General features: G+C 37.4%; 1 protein-coding gene across 9 annotated transcripts in view; it reads left to right on the top strand.

Annotated features, from left to right (window-relative positions):
* The window catches only part of CADPS2 (calcium dependent secretion activator 2), a 284,338-nt gene that overhangs the window by 53,024 nt on the left and 216,595 nt on the right, over positions 1–14,719 (top strand). For all 9 annotated transcript variants that reach the window (XM_071423750.1, XM_071423752.1, XM_071423747.1 and 6 more), the window contains exon 2: positions 2,950–3,063. In XM_071423750.1, coding sequence (XP_071279851.1) covers positions 2,950–3,063 — 114 coding nt within the window. The remainder of the gene's footprint in view (positions 1–2,949; positions 3,064–14,719) is intronic.

Here is a 14,719-nt window from a genome sequence, read left to right as displayed (position 1 = left end):
GTGTTTGGATCTTGCACAGAGCAGAGGAGAGGCTTGTGCCATTGAAAGGAAGTGCTGCTGTGAAGGATTTGAGCTCCATTATGGGAGCTCATTCCATGTTGACCAACTTCAAAGGTGGCTTAGGCTTTGACAGGTTGAGCTGCTTGGCAGTATCCAAGACCTAATGTCCTGTACAAACGCCTGTTTCTCTGCTTTTGCTACTACAGCATTCCAAGACAATTAGTCTTTCTTCTCTCCACATTTCCAAGCTATTACTTTTACTGTTAGCTTTGTTTCATTTTAAGTGCTTCAGATTGAAGAGTGTTAATGAATTCATTAAAAATGACCAACATAAAAAAAGAGATGAGAGAGAATTCACTGTACACTCAATATTCTGACAAGTAAAAAAACCCAGAGGAGCTGTCTGCTGTAGTAGACTACTATAAATTATTCTTTATCTTGACAGCTAACTGCCTTTCTATATATGACAGTACTTGGGACATGTTAAATAGACTTCAGATCATCCTTAGTACAAGTTGTAGCTTTTCATCTTTTCCATTGGAAATACTATTATTTCTTAGTTTTGCAGGAGAACTTTATTCTGTACATCCAGATTTTGCACAGAAATAAAAGTAATGTAAGAAATATACAGTAATCCTAAAATGCCACTCAAACCTTAGAAATTCTTACTACCTAAAGTAGTGAATATGGAAGCCATATATTAAATATTTTAAAGGCATTTCAGTTTGCTGAACTATGATGGTTAGAAATGAGAAAGTCAAAATTAAATTTATATTTCATTGCCTTATTCATAAGGTTTTTGTTTGGTGTGGGGGTAATAGAGAAGCAAATCACCTAAAGAATGAAGTCTGCAAGCATGAAAACATGTTTTCATAATTGCCTTGGCAGGAAGCCTGCATGCTCTCGTGGCAGAGCTGTGAATATTCCAGGGGATGAAGGAGCTGCTCACTCAGCAGAGGGGCACTGTCCGTGTGGGTGCTCGTCTCATTTCTGAGTCCCCAAAAAGAACATGTGTATGCTGGGAAAAAAACCCTCAAAACATCCATAAATACTTGCATTTCTGGTATCTCAACTTGTCCAAAATATTTAGAAAATAAGAGAAGAATAGGAGGAGTCAAATCAGTGGAATGAAGTTTGATTTCTGTTAGAAACAGCTATTAAATGTTGTGAAGATTCTGTGCAAGGAGTGGATTTTTGGCAGGCAGGTGGATAGGTGCTGTTTTGGGTGGATGTGCAGACACAATAGGAGTAATTCTCCCATTGATATTTAATTAGCAGTGGTACAGGATGGGGTGTCAGTGTTAGGCTGCTGCTCTCAGGAGTTCATCCAGGAAATTTGTCCAAGTTACAGCAACCTCTGTTGAAGTTTGCTCGCCTCTACAGGAAGCCTTTTTTTCCATAGGGGTCTCCTGGGGCTTGTTCTGTATTGTTAATTGTTCTGTTAAATGAGGAACAGAATTATCCTGTATTTATTATTTTTTTTTCAGAGGCATAGGTTTTTGGCTTTGCATCACTACTGCCTACATTTCTTGGGTTTTTTTAGAGGATTTCTGATAGCCAGTATATAGATGGCTTCTATGCTGTTATTTCCTGTCAAAATAAATCAGTTTTCAGGTTTGTAATCAATTTGGAGAGTTTTGCAGAAAATTGTAAGATTTTTCAAAGAACCACATGAGTTTGCAAACTTAGCAAACTTTATGTGGAATGAAAATCTTCCTGTGATATTAAGAAAATAGAAGTTGTCCACAGTAGACCCATTATCAGGACAGCAGAGATTTTGCTAATTTGATAACAGTGTTGTAGCTTAGATGACTTATGTGTTGACATAAGAGACCTGAAAGCCTAAGGCCACCATATTTACTGTAGATGCCAAAAATCTTCAATAAGAAATTATTATGCCATTGAGGGCAGTCTTATTTGCTGCAGGTTAGTCATTAAAAAATACCACTTTCTTCCCTCTGGAAAAATATTTACATTTTCTGGCTGTACATTTGATTGTTTGTTGGTTTGTTTGTTTGTTTTACTTAAGCAAAATACAGGAGGGATGAAAAACCTTTCTGTCAGTTGTGTTTGAAAATTTTTTAGTGTTAAAGTTCAAGAGCATGATGAGATTTTCAAAAGTCTCACAGATCTGATAAGGAGAAATATCCTACTAAATAATTCAAGAGCTGATAGAAACCTTGGCAAAAAACCTGTGTCTGGATCCCTGGAGAGCTTCCGAACTTTGCTTTTTTTTCCCTTAAAATTAAACTTTGATAAAAATGGGTTCATTGCAAGGTTTAATTGTATAATGTGCTCTTTTAGGAGTTTGTTTTCAAAATGTACTCAGTTTTGATATGAAGTCCACCAGGTGTTACTGGGTGTCAGTCTTGGAGCCATTGTCTGCTCTTCCCTAAGATCCAGTTGTTTCATGTCATTCAGAGTGTTGTGGCATCAGAGGCTAGAACTCCATTTTCTTCACAGTGCACATGCTTGTTGAAGCACTCCAATGGTAGTGCTTAGTTTACTCCAAGAAATGGAGGCATCACAGTTGTTTATGTTCAGTTATTTGAAGGTTGAAAAGAAAATGATGTAGTTAAAGACAAGCTAAGAGCTGTTTTATTAGCTGCTGCTGCTGCCATGGAGAAGATCAACCATTATATTCAGCATGTGCATATGAAATACTGCACAGAAGTATCCGTGCAGACCTACCTCTGGCATCCCAGGGACACCAGGGAAGAGCAGAAGTTTCCTTGCATGCTGCCTGTGTGCATGGCTGGGTGCCACAGCGTGGCTTGTCCAGCTGGGACTCCAAAGAGCTCCACTCTCCAGGGAGCCAGGTGGCCAGGGAGCCCCTGTCTTCTTTTCCTGTTCACAGGTTCCAAGTGTGTGCAGTGCTATGTATTTTTACATGGAGACTAACTGCATTTATTCTGTTCTCTCCCCTCTCCTTGTTTTTCTCTTGCACAGCTCAACAAGCAGCAGCTGCAGGTACTGAAGGAGCGTTTCCAGGCCTTTTTGAACGGGGAGACACAAATCGTAGCAGATGAAGCTTTTTGCAATGCTGTGAGGAGCTACTATGAGGTGAGCTGTGTGCTTTGTGCTCTCTGTTATGTTCACAATATGCCTTTTTATGCAGGTACAAGAAAAGTAATTTTAAGTTTCAAAGGCTGTGAACTTCCAAACCTTCTAGAAACTATTTCCTCCTAAACCAGCTTTGCTGTTTTAGAAGTTGAAATCTACTGCCTGAGCACAAGAGAGAAACTGAACTGGAAAATATCTACCCTTTTTTAAGAAGGGGAAAAAAATTTGTAAGAGAAGATAAAATGAAACACCCCTGGTGCTAAAAATCTTCCTGGCAGCACTTGATACCACTAGGCACTGCTATCTTTATCTCCATATGTCCAAGGTAGCTCTTTTAATCAGCACTTTGTAAGTTACCATCCTGAGAAATATGTCTTCAGATTTTTAGTTGCCATGCAGAAGGTTTTGGTGAAGACCTGCCTGTTGCCTTCCAAAAGAGCAGAAGGTTTCCATGCAGACAGGCCAGCTCTCACAATCTGCTGTGACCTCCCAGGCATGCTCAGTGCCTGCAGCCCCAGTGCAGATCTGTAGGTGAAGTTTTAATTGCCTAAGGACAGGTCCAGTTCCAAACTAGAGGACAGTTCCCTGTCAGTTAGCAGCATAGGGCTAGTGAATTAAAGTTACTCTTAGTAAATGTTACTGTGTTTTCATTTTGCATCATCTAAATTCTGACCTGCTCAATGAATCAAAAAGGCTGGATGGTAAACTTCTATGCCCTTTGAGAAATATTCCCTCATATTTCAGCCTACCACTTTTTTTTTTCAATATTTAGCTGTATTTTTTGTATATTATTTGTTCATTTTTCCTGTCAGCTATTCTTTGCTGGTGAATAACTTTTTTCTCAAGTAGAAAAAGATGTGATTTATGTCCTAGCTTGGTTTTAGCTACAATAAATTATATTGCACAAGAAAAGAGAGAGGGATGGGCAAATGATTTTCCTTTTGTGCTGAAGTCATGGACTCAGTGTGTAGAAATAGAAATTTGTATAGAAATCATAAAACTCAGTGTGGGTTTCCCATATTATAGCCTGATTAGTGCTGTGGCATTTGAAATTAAGGATTTCTCACAAAAACACTTGTGAAAAGATGGGGATAGGTCTGCAGGTGAAACTAGAATATGAACATTCTCAAGGTACTATTTTAGATGTGTGACCAAATGACAGAAGTGGTTAGTAAGTAATCCATTTTTCTGTATAGGCAATGAGGAAGTTAAGGCTGGGAGGAAGGACAGTTTGGAAGATGGTGCAGGGCAAGGCTGAGCTACTTAGTGGCCCAGCAATAGGTTTCAGAGTAGGGGAATGTCTCAAGTCACTGAACAGAGCGTAGAAGTGAAAAGGACTTAAAGGTTCATTCTTTAGCACATTGTGTAAAAAGCTTGATGTGTTAGAGGAAGTAGTCTGCTCTTAGGAAAGGATGTGGTAGTGAATAAAAATTTGAAAATAAATGTCTAAACAGTAACTGTTCTGTTAAGATTTACTTCATGCTTTTTAAATGAAATTTTTTAGACATGTTGAGAACTGTTTTTTAGCATATCTGCTCTTGCAGTGAAAGGCTGTGCATAATAATCTAAGATAGCCTTGTAAAATGAAAGGCTCAAATTTTCCAGCTCTTTTCAGACATTCATCATTTTGAATTAAATGTTTTGGGTGTCCAGTTTCAAACAGAGAATTCCAAAGCATTACTGTCAAGGATATAATGATAACAAAGGCTTCATCCTATGTTAGTATACCATCATCTAACATACCAGCTGTAATTTCAGTCTTTTTTTTTTGTTTATCCCAGCCTCCCAATTCCATTTTGCATTCTTTCCACAGACTTCCTTTCAGACTTGCACAACCCTTTCCAGCTGTGCAGTTGGAGTCAGCATTTGCTAGTGATTTTTAATTTCTTTTCAGGGTTGTAGTAGATAGTTACCAGTAGATTTAATGGCCAATGCAGTGGTGGAATCCAGCTGGAGATTTAGTTCAAGTTACTGCTCCTCTTTAATGCATTTTAATCAAATTTTATGGATCTGATCACATATTCTCATCTTTACTTGTATGTGTCTCTTGTGCTTTTTTCCTTATCTTTGCTACCCATTGGTTGAAAATATTAGTTTCTGTTACTTCTTCGTGTGCTCTGTTGATGCTGGGCTTTGGTGCTTTCTCCTCTCTATGTCTACCACATATGGTCCATCACATCTTCCATGTGGTGATGTTTGTTAGTACTTTGAATTATGGGCATCTTCCTTGTTTCTGTCATACAGCATCTTACAAACTTCTGTGTTAATTTCCTTATACTTTAGTTGCTCACCTACAGTTAATTTTACCTGATAAGGCAGGAAAGAAATATGTGGTCTGCCCACTAATTTTTTTATTCTGAAAATTATTAACTTGCCTTTAATCCTATGCAGTAGGCATGGTTTGAGAGTTGTTATAATATCGTTTGCAAATGCAGAGTTTATTCATTACTGTAGTTGATTTTCTACTTTAACTTTGAATGTGAAAGAGAAGGTCTGCTTTGGGGATGTGACACAAATTCTGTATCAGTAGTTGCAGGTGTTTTCACTGTAATCTGTAATTAATGAGTTTGTTCAGACTGTGTCCTCTTAAGAATCTTAACAAAAAGCTCCAAGGATTTAGGAACTTATTATTGCTAAGTCTTTGATTTACTTTTTTTATGAATATTTTCATAAAGAGAAATTTGTTTGCTAAATAAATAAATATGAATTTCAGCATTAATTTCACTAGGCTCTAAGTCCTGCTCCTGTGTCAGAACCACTTGGGAACTTTACACCAGTCAAGTTTTTTGCCTTATTTCCTCCACTATGTCTTTTCCAATGCTGCTGTTGTTTTTAAGATTATATATGAATAATCTGGCATCAGTTTTCATTTATCATAAAAATGTAGTAGAAAAAAATTCATATTCATAGGAAAAGTTACATAAATTCTTCTTTAACTCTCCAGAAAAGGTTATTTTCATGATCTGTGTAATCTCCTTCTAGGATCCCACCACATTTTCTGAAAGTCTCACTGAAATTTAGCATCTTTCTTTTTTGTATACATGAAAGTATGATTATCTTGTTTTTCTCTTCAGTCTCAGTTTAGAGAAGGTATGGAAATGTTTACTCTTTCTGAAATCCTTCTCTCAGAATTAACATAAGATTTTATTTTTCTGTGTGTGGAAAATTCCATTAAAGACAGACATTGAGCCAGATTCTAATCAGTAGAACATCAGATGCTAGTGCTGCTTTTCAGATAAAGAGAAAAATTCAATCATATGGCAATTTTTTATGAGTAATTATATTGAACACACTGCTTAGTATAAAATTAAGTGAGAAAGTGACTTATGAAATGAAATCCTTTTTTTGCTTAATTCAACCCTGTATTTAAAAACTTGTTTGTGAAATAGTAGGTAATCTTTCATTCATCAATTCTTGCGTGCTCTTGCACTGAGGTTGGAAAATGCTGTTGGGCAGAGCCCTGAGAGGTTTATTCACCACCTTTGATATACTTACCTCTAATAGGTATGCATCTACCTTGGGCTAAACTCACAGTGCTAATCCTTTATTCTTGAATGCATGCAGTCTTAGGTATCAGTAAAATGGGTGCAAAGAACTGTAATGAATATTTGAAATACTTTTTCAATATTGTAATGATTGCAAGTTCTCAGGTTTTTAACTCTGCTTAAAGCAATGTGGAGCTGCAAGCAGTACTCCATACTGGTGTTTTTCCTATTTTGCTGTTCAATTTTAAATATGTGGTTCTAAGCCATGATTACTTCATGCTGCTTAAATCTGAATGTTAAATGCAGGATCTGTAACGCTTAGTACTGTGGGGTGTTTGGGAATTTAAAATCAGACTTTGTTCGACTGTACCAGTTTGCCTGTGATACAAAGATCCTATTTAACATACTTTCTGTTTAAATTGAGGGGATTTGTGTACACAAACCTAGGTGTTAGTTTGGCACTGCCAGGCCACCAATAATGAACTGAAAGTAGAAAACAAATTAAATAAAAAAATAAGAAAAAGAAGAAGACCCATATCATAGAATCATAGAATGATTTGAGTGGGAAGGGACTCTAAAGATCATACATTCCAATCTGCCTGCCACAGGCAGGGACATCTTTCACTAGATCATCCAACCTGACTTTGAGGGCTTCCAGCAATGGGGCATCTAAAAATTCTCTGGACAATCTGTCCTTGTATTTAACCACCCTTATCATAAAAATTTCTTCTTACGTCCAACCCAAATCTACCCTTAACAGCTTTCTAAATGGTAAAAGAAATCCTTTCCCTTCCTTCATACCAGTGTGCATAAGTGGCATCTTTCATCTTCTGCAGGAAGTGAGCCAAGTGTCCTACAATTACCAAGCTCCTTTCATACCAAATCCTGAACTGCTAATGCAAGTCCTTGCATGTGTCCTTAGAAAAGCTTGAATTGTGTTCATGAGAGCCTTTTTATATGGAGACCTTAAATGATTTATTACTCTGTAAAAAAAGTTGAGGTGTTTCTGTAGAGAAAGGAGTGAAATGATGCTATTTCTACCTGTGGTTATGGAAAACTTGGTCTGAAAATTTTTTGCATGGATGTGAGGGCAGAAGGATCTCACTGATGAAATGCGAAAAAGGAACTAGCTTTCTGGACTAAATGGTGCTTTGGTTGCTTTTACAATTTTATTTTTACTATCAGCTATTTTAGGCACACCATTTTTATTCAAGGCAACAAAAGGCATAGTTGGTCCTGATGAATGTTTCAGAGATGAAGATGACACCTAAAGGAAACAGAAAGCATTCATTAGAATCAAAACATAGTACACACAAAATAAATAACAATTAAATGTTGGAACATTCAGTTTTTGTATTACTGAGATAAAAGAATGGAATCAGTAGATTAACCCTTTATTTCAATACATTAAGCTGGTAAGTGTAGAAGATAACAGTTTCAGAGCGTAAATTCACTGCTGTCTGCTTTCATTTTTTTAAAAAGTCATAACTGGCACATACATGTATTTAAGGATGTGGGCTTTTTGCTCTGTTCAGGTTCTCTTCAAAAATCAGCCTACTACACCAGCATGGGATTTATGGTTGGTACAGTCTCATTTGGAGAAGCTGTTTCAAAAGGATGGTTTTTTATATTAACACCAGGATAATCTTGTAGTTTGCCTTGTGAGGATGCCTTTCAACACCAGATACATTTGTAGTTGCAATCTATTAGCACTTCCACAGTTTCCTTCCAGTTGCTTGAAAACATGGTCAGTGTAATATTCTATGGGTTCTGTTATTTTAGCTGTTAGAACTGGTGTAGGCCAGTTCTTTGAAAAGCTTCTTAGAAATTTTAGGGCACCCCTAAAGAAAGATGGGAAAGATGCATAACACAGGTTTCTTTAGGTCATCTGCTTTGTTAAAGAAGCTCTAATGCCTTCAGTGTTTTGGATCGCCAACCACAATTTGGCATGTAATGGAGATTGTCTCACTGTTAGCAGTCTAATTATTTTCCTGAAAGAAGTGAGGAGGAGATAAGATGCAAAAATTTAAAACGTGCTTTGCATGATCTGGACCCCTTCACACTAAGGAGAGACCTGATAGAGTGGAACTGCAGGGTTTGTGATGTGCAGCTTTCTCTTGAGAGTGCTGTTGTGTTGCTGCTGCATGGAAAGTGTATCGGTGCTGAAATCCACAAAGTCCCTTGCTTTACACATAGCTACCTGTAACTATTCTTTGTGTTTCCAGACTGGAACTCCCCTTTTCACTCTCACCTGTATGGTGTCAGAGAGGCTGTACACCTGCACAGAAACATACAGCTACCATTGAAACTGTGCTTGTCCAGTCTCTCTGCACACTGGTATTTGTGGATGATCACTATTCCTTTGAGGATGCCATAAGGTTTCCATATTAGCATGGTTGTAAAAGACCTGTATTTCAAACTTTTAAATTAGGTAGGTGGTTGATGGATAGAGTTTAGTGCATTAATTATACCAGTCCTTTGATTTGAATGTGCTGAAAGGAAGACAGAAAGGAATGGATGTAGATTAAAAATTTTTCCAGTAATGGTATCCATTTTTATTCTTTGGTGATTGTTGTTGTCCCAGGCAAAGAAGGATGCCTTGTGCATCTGACACTACACTGCAGGGGTAATTAGTGTTGGGTAGTGAGGTATGTCCACTGTAGTAAGCATTATGTGATGTTAGCTACTTGTTTATTAGATAAATTCTGAATGTCTATTAATCTGAACAAACCAATTAGAAAACCAGCAATGGCCCTCACTGTTACACAACAGTGAATTTGGTTCTGCTTTGCTTAATTGTTTTTTTCCCTAATCTCAGTTCTGTTTTACTCAGTCTCAGAGGAAAATAAAACTTATCTGAACCTTGGTTTTGCAATTAACAGCGAGCTGCACTGAGACATACGCTATACATGTTTTTGTTGATGCTGTCTTCTGGGCAACTAAAGGCAGTGGAGATTTTTTCAGCTAGCCTGATATGGGGAAAAATTGTGAGAGTTTAACATCCCATATGCCAAAATCTTGCAGGAGATACTAACATTTTATTCTGTGGATTTTTTTAAATTTGAAAATTATTATGTGGAAGAATTTTTCTTTCATTTCATCATGAAAGGGTGATAACTCTTGATATTTTTAAGTTATCCTTCCTGCTACCTTTTCCAGGTCTCAGCACAGAGCCCTTAAAGTCCTCTGGATGTGGAAATAATATCACAAAATGTTTCATTGGAGTTATGTTAATGCCAAAGAATTTTCTTTTGCGCCTTTATATCGTGACATCTGTGTGTCACAATTCCATCCAACAATATCTCAGGGAATCTCCAAATCATTGTGGAATAACAGGACACTTTTTTCCTCCCTTTAGCAGTTAAACAGAAATTCAGCCATGACTGAATTTCTATCTCTGTGACCAGAGAGAGGTGTGTAATTTCACCTTAACAGTACACTTGAAGTATCTCAATACAATTGAAAATTCTTAAAAGATACTTATGGACTCCATTTAAGCCAAAGTTATTCCAATCAGGGTCTCTCTGTCTCATAACTCTTTAGATTCTAGAATTTTTCTCATGTAATTTCTTTAGGCTTCAAGTTTTGATTAGCAATCCACTGCACAAAATTGCTATATTCATCTAACCAATCATTTCACTGAATTGCAAAAAACTCCTATCTAATTGATTTCTCAATCTTAAACACACACAAAAAAAATCCCCAAAACCCCCACAAAAAAAACCCAAACCAAACCAAACCAAACAAATCAACCAACCAAACACCCAAAACCCAACCCATTCAACAAAGAAGCAGTAAAGGAGGAAACCTCTTGTTTTCCTGCACCATCAGACTGAATTTTTAGGACTGGTATTTACTCTGTATATTGTTTTGCTTGCTCTTGGATTTCTAGAAGGTGGGATAAATAACTTTTGTTTGCATGTTTTAATTGAACCTCTCTGTTACTATTTTACTTTGTGTTAGAAAGCTTTTCCCATCAAATCCTTAGAGCTGTGTGACTTCTCAAAATCTTTTAAACATAAAAGTAATATCTTGAAAAAGTGCTGTTAATGGTGAATTCTTAATCTCTATGTAAACCAAGCTAGAGAAGGCATGGAAGTAAGGGCTAAAAAAAGTCAGCAAATGTATGGCTGAAATCCAGAGATCAGTAAATGAGAAGTGAGGCTTTAAATTCTCACTGATCTCTCTCAACTCCATTTCAAATCTGTTCTGATACTAATTTCAAAAGCAACAACAAATTCTTATATCCTGAGAAATGTAAAGGCAGAACACAGACAGTGGTGATGTAAATATTTTCTGAATGATTTTTTTTCAAGTATTGCTTGATTTACATTTCCCACCATGGGGTATTTCTGAAAAGCTATATTGGAAAACAAGATTCTTCTCAAGCTTTTCTTTCCTTAAGTTTTAGAGATGCTTTTTCTATTTCATGTTGCCTTAAAAAAGCTATCCTCACTGAGCAAGCAAGAGGTTTCTTCAAAGTTAAATGCAGGCATAAAGTTTCTATGCACCCAAGATTCTCAACAAGAAACAACATTATCTTAAACAGAGCATACTAGGAGAAACAGATTACTGAGTCTGTTCCAGTTACTGAATGTCTTCTTCAAGCATTGCTAGTGAACAGTAACTATCTCATTAAGGAAACTTTCTTTCCACTCAGCCTTGCCATTAAACCATTTCTCCTAATTTCCTCATTCAGATTTTCCTATTAACTTAGTCATTGCTTTCATTTAGGGTCATTGCTTAGCTTGCTTTGTTTTAAATGTGACGTGTACAATCCCTTCTTTTACTGAATTATCATTTTATATAAATGTGTCTGTCTTATACCTCCTTAGCCAAACAAAAATACTGAGCAAATTGCATATTCTTAATCTGTAGTATATAATTTCATATCAGGCATTTATTATGGTCCCTCTTTGGACCTTTCACTTTGTTCTTTCTCATGGTGGCAAACACAGCCCCAAATCCTGGTGTGGTTCTGATACTTTGTACTGCTTTATATTTTACTCTGCAGTTCCTCTCAGCAAGGTAGTGATGGTCCTTACAGAAGTGAGTGATCAGAAGGGATTAGAATTTTAAGAATAATTTAAAGGAAGAAGAATATGTCTGCAGGTGTTTTGAGCACGTGTTTAGGGCAGCTGGTCCCTGAGCTACCCTGTCTGTACCTCAGTTAGCTTGTCAGAGCTGGCTTCTGTCTGTCTGCTTGCCAGTGTGTGGTCACAGAGATGTGCTCCAGCATTCAGAGCAGAGTCCCACACAGCCTGCCTGCTTGCACAATTGCCAGTGACTGGCAAGATTATTAAAGACCATGCTGCTGGTTGGTTTGTTGGTTTTTTTTTTTTCCTTATGAAATAGTCAAAATATGCAGTTCTGCATCTGTACTTAGATCCATATGGTCCTAGATGTGCATATGACTTGATTTCTCTGGATATCTTTGTGCTTCCTGATATCTTAACACCTGATGCCAGAGTAACTGTTAAGATGCTCACCATGCTACTGGTGCAGCACTGCCCAGCCAGAAAGTTGCAAATGGGTGCTTGGAACTTAGGAGCATCACTTTACTTTCAGCATTTCCCCTCAGCTTGAATGTCAGCATGCTGGTTGGCAACCCAGAATGAGAAAATGAATAATCTCCTGGGGATGAGCCTTGATATTTTTGTTTAATTTAAGTTTTCTGTTCTTAGTGTACTTTTCGGAAGCTAGGAAGGTTTTCCTTTGAGAGCAGCAGGCATCCTTTGTTTCCATGTGTTTGTTTCTCTGTAATTTTCTGTGATAAATATGCTTCATGAATAATATGTTATTCTGCTCCTTGGATGTGGGTACTCCTGCAGCAGAGCCTTCCAAGTCTAAGAGTAAGAAGTATATTAATCAGAGATGCATTTTGAATTTAAAGGAAATCCAAACTTTTCTCAAATCTTTATTCCTGATCAGCATAAAATTAGTCACACACACTTATCTCCCTTTTTTGAGTCTATACACTTGCAAGTCTTCTGTAATCTTTCTTTGAACATGAGCAATAAAAGGAGTACACCTTTGTCAGTTTATTTATTAAATTACAGCTTGTTTATTTCTTTTTCTTTTGGTTTATTTATTCTCCTTGGTTTGTTTATGTCCAGACAATCTGGAATGCTGTGGTAGAAATCTGTGGACAAATTACAAGAATCAGTATCCAAATACTACCCCTTCACTGTTTTACTGGTTGTCTCTGAATGCAATTCAGTTTTTAATGCTTTCAAGAGTGTTTCCTTTACAAGTAGTTAAATTACCTGGAAGCAAAAGGAAACAAAGCAGATCTAAGTGTCTAGTTCTGTACTGTTTTTTGCAGTGTTGTAATGAGCCGTGACACATGCATTGTAATCAGTAGTACTGAAATGCCCACTGAAGCCTCTTTGGCTTTACTCTCTTATCATATCTTACACCTTCCTTCAGGGCAGTAGTGCAGAAGTCTTTTATTTGAGATAAATCTGCCAATTAGAAAATATCCTTAATTTCTTTCTTCAGATAAGTAATTTTGTAATTTTAAAGTTTAATCTTTCATAATGGAAAGCAAGTTACCTTTTTTCCTTGGCTTTTGATCCTTTTTAGCTCAATAGAACTTATCAGGAAGCTACGAAAAAAAGCCCAAAACAAAACAGCCAAATCATTTAAAAAACTTGATTTTAAAAAAAGGCAATGAGCAAGTTTCCCAAACTTAGTAACATTTGAACAGCGATACTGTGTCAGATCAAAATTCAAGATACTCAGAATCCTTTGTCAGATAGTGCCAAATCAAAGGAGATTCCTGATGAAAAAATACCAGGGCAGGAGAGGCTCGTGCAAGGATTTCCAGGAGTGTCTTCTTCAATTCTAGTCATCAGGGCTCAGGGAGATCTGCCTGTGCACATTTCCATCACTGGCAACTGCATAAGGCAATTAACCAGGTCTCCACTTTTGTCTTTCAACAACAGGAAGAACTTGTGGTTACTGTATTTGTATTCCTTGCAGGCACTTCTGTGTCTGAAAAATGAGCCTTGCATCAGTTGTTAAAATGCTACCTTTTCTCATTTCTCAGAAGTTTGTTTTTGGGAAGGCATATGGGTGACGTTTTAGAAGCCCTGTTGTCTTATCTCCCTCCACAATCATTTCCTCCAATGTAGTAAGGAAATGTAAGTAAAAGTGGTTTTAGTTGCTGTCTGACATTTTTTCTATGCTTGTATTTGGAGGGGATAATAGAGAAGTAATCTTAAAATTCAGACATTTGTTCTGACAGTGGCATACTGTCCTAAAAATTTTACAGATGTTCAATTGTGGAAAGACAAGTAAGCTGGTCCTTGGGACTCCAGTAACTGATATAAGCTATGTAACTGGAGAAAAAAGTTGTTTTGAAACACCAATTCTGACCTGAGACTTAAAGCAGTAATCACTGATTAATTGTAAATGATCTCTGTTGCCTGATTCCAGCTCTCAGCCTTCTGACTGTGCTTCAGATACGCTGCAAATACAATTGAGAAAATGAAACAAGGGAACAAAAGGAAGTGATGTGTTCCATTTATCTTCCTCTGTTTCACTGCATGCTTTGAGCTGATGAGTCTTCTGTGCCTTAATTCTGGCAAGGGGCTCAGAGGGGAAGAAGAAGGAGTGTGTCTCATAGTGTGCTGGGAATCCACAGCCTCACCATGGCAGTGCAGCTCACTGTGATGCTTTTAGCTCTTTTTCCCCCTTGGACTACTGAGCACAGCCATCAAGGCTCACTGGGAAGTAAGCTAAGGCTTTCATCCTTCTACATGAAAGAGATTTACCACTTTTCTAATCCAACTAGCAGTGAGTACTGCTTCAGAAAGTCAATTTCTGCTGATGGTGAACTGATCAGAAAGGAAGAGGTAAAATGTCCTTCTTCCCTACTTGGGTTCTCCTGATGCTGCCATTATGCTACTCTAAAATGTACTTACAGTTCATTGTGTTCAGCACTGGTGTTGAACTTCAAAGCTAAGATTGAAAGGAAGGATAGGCCCAAGTCCACACCAATCACAGGGCCTGAAGAGAAGATGAGCAACAAACCAAGAGAAATAAAAGACCATAACTAGGGAGTAACAAGTTTCTCACTGTTTGAGGACTGATCTTTAAACACACAGGATATGGTAGCGGCCATGGGCCCAGATATGTACAGATGCCAAAGTCCTTTTTTTGGAAAC

This window comes from Agelaius tricolor, unplaced genomic scaffold, assembly GCF_023055355.1.
Source record: "Agelaius tricolor isolate 1412-34295 unplaced genomic scaffold, bAgeTri1.0.p SCAF_3, whole genome shotgun sequence".
In the NCBI taxonomy this organism is placed as follows: Eukaryota; Metazoa; Chordata; class Aves; order Passeriformes; family Icteridae; genus Agelaius; species Agelaius tricolor.
The sequence above is the reverse complement of the archived record's forward strand: the minus strand, read 5'-3'. Positions and strand labels throughout refer to the sequence as shown.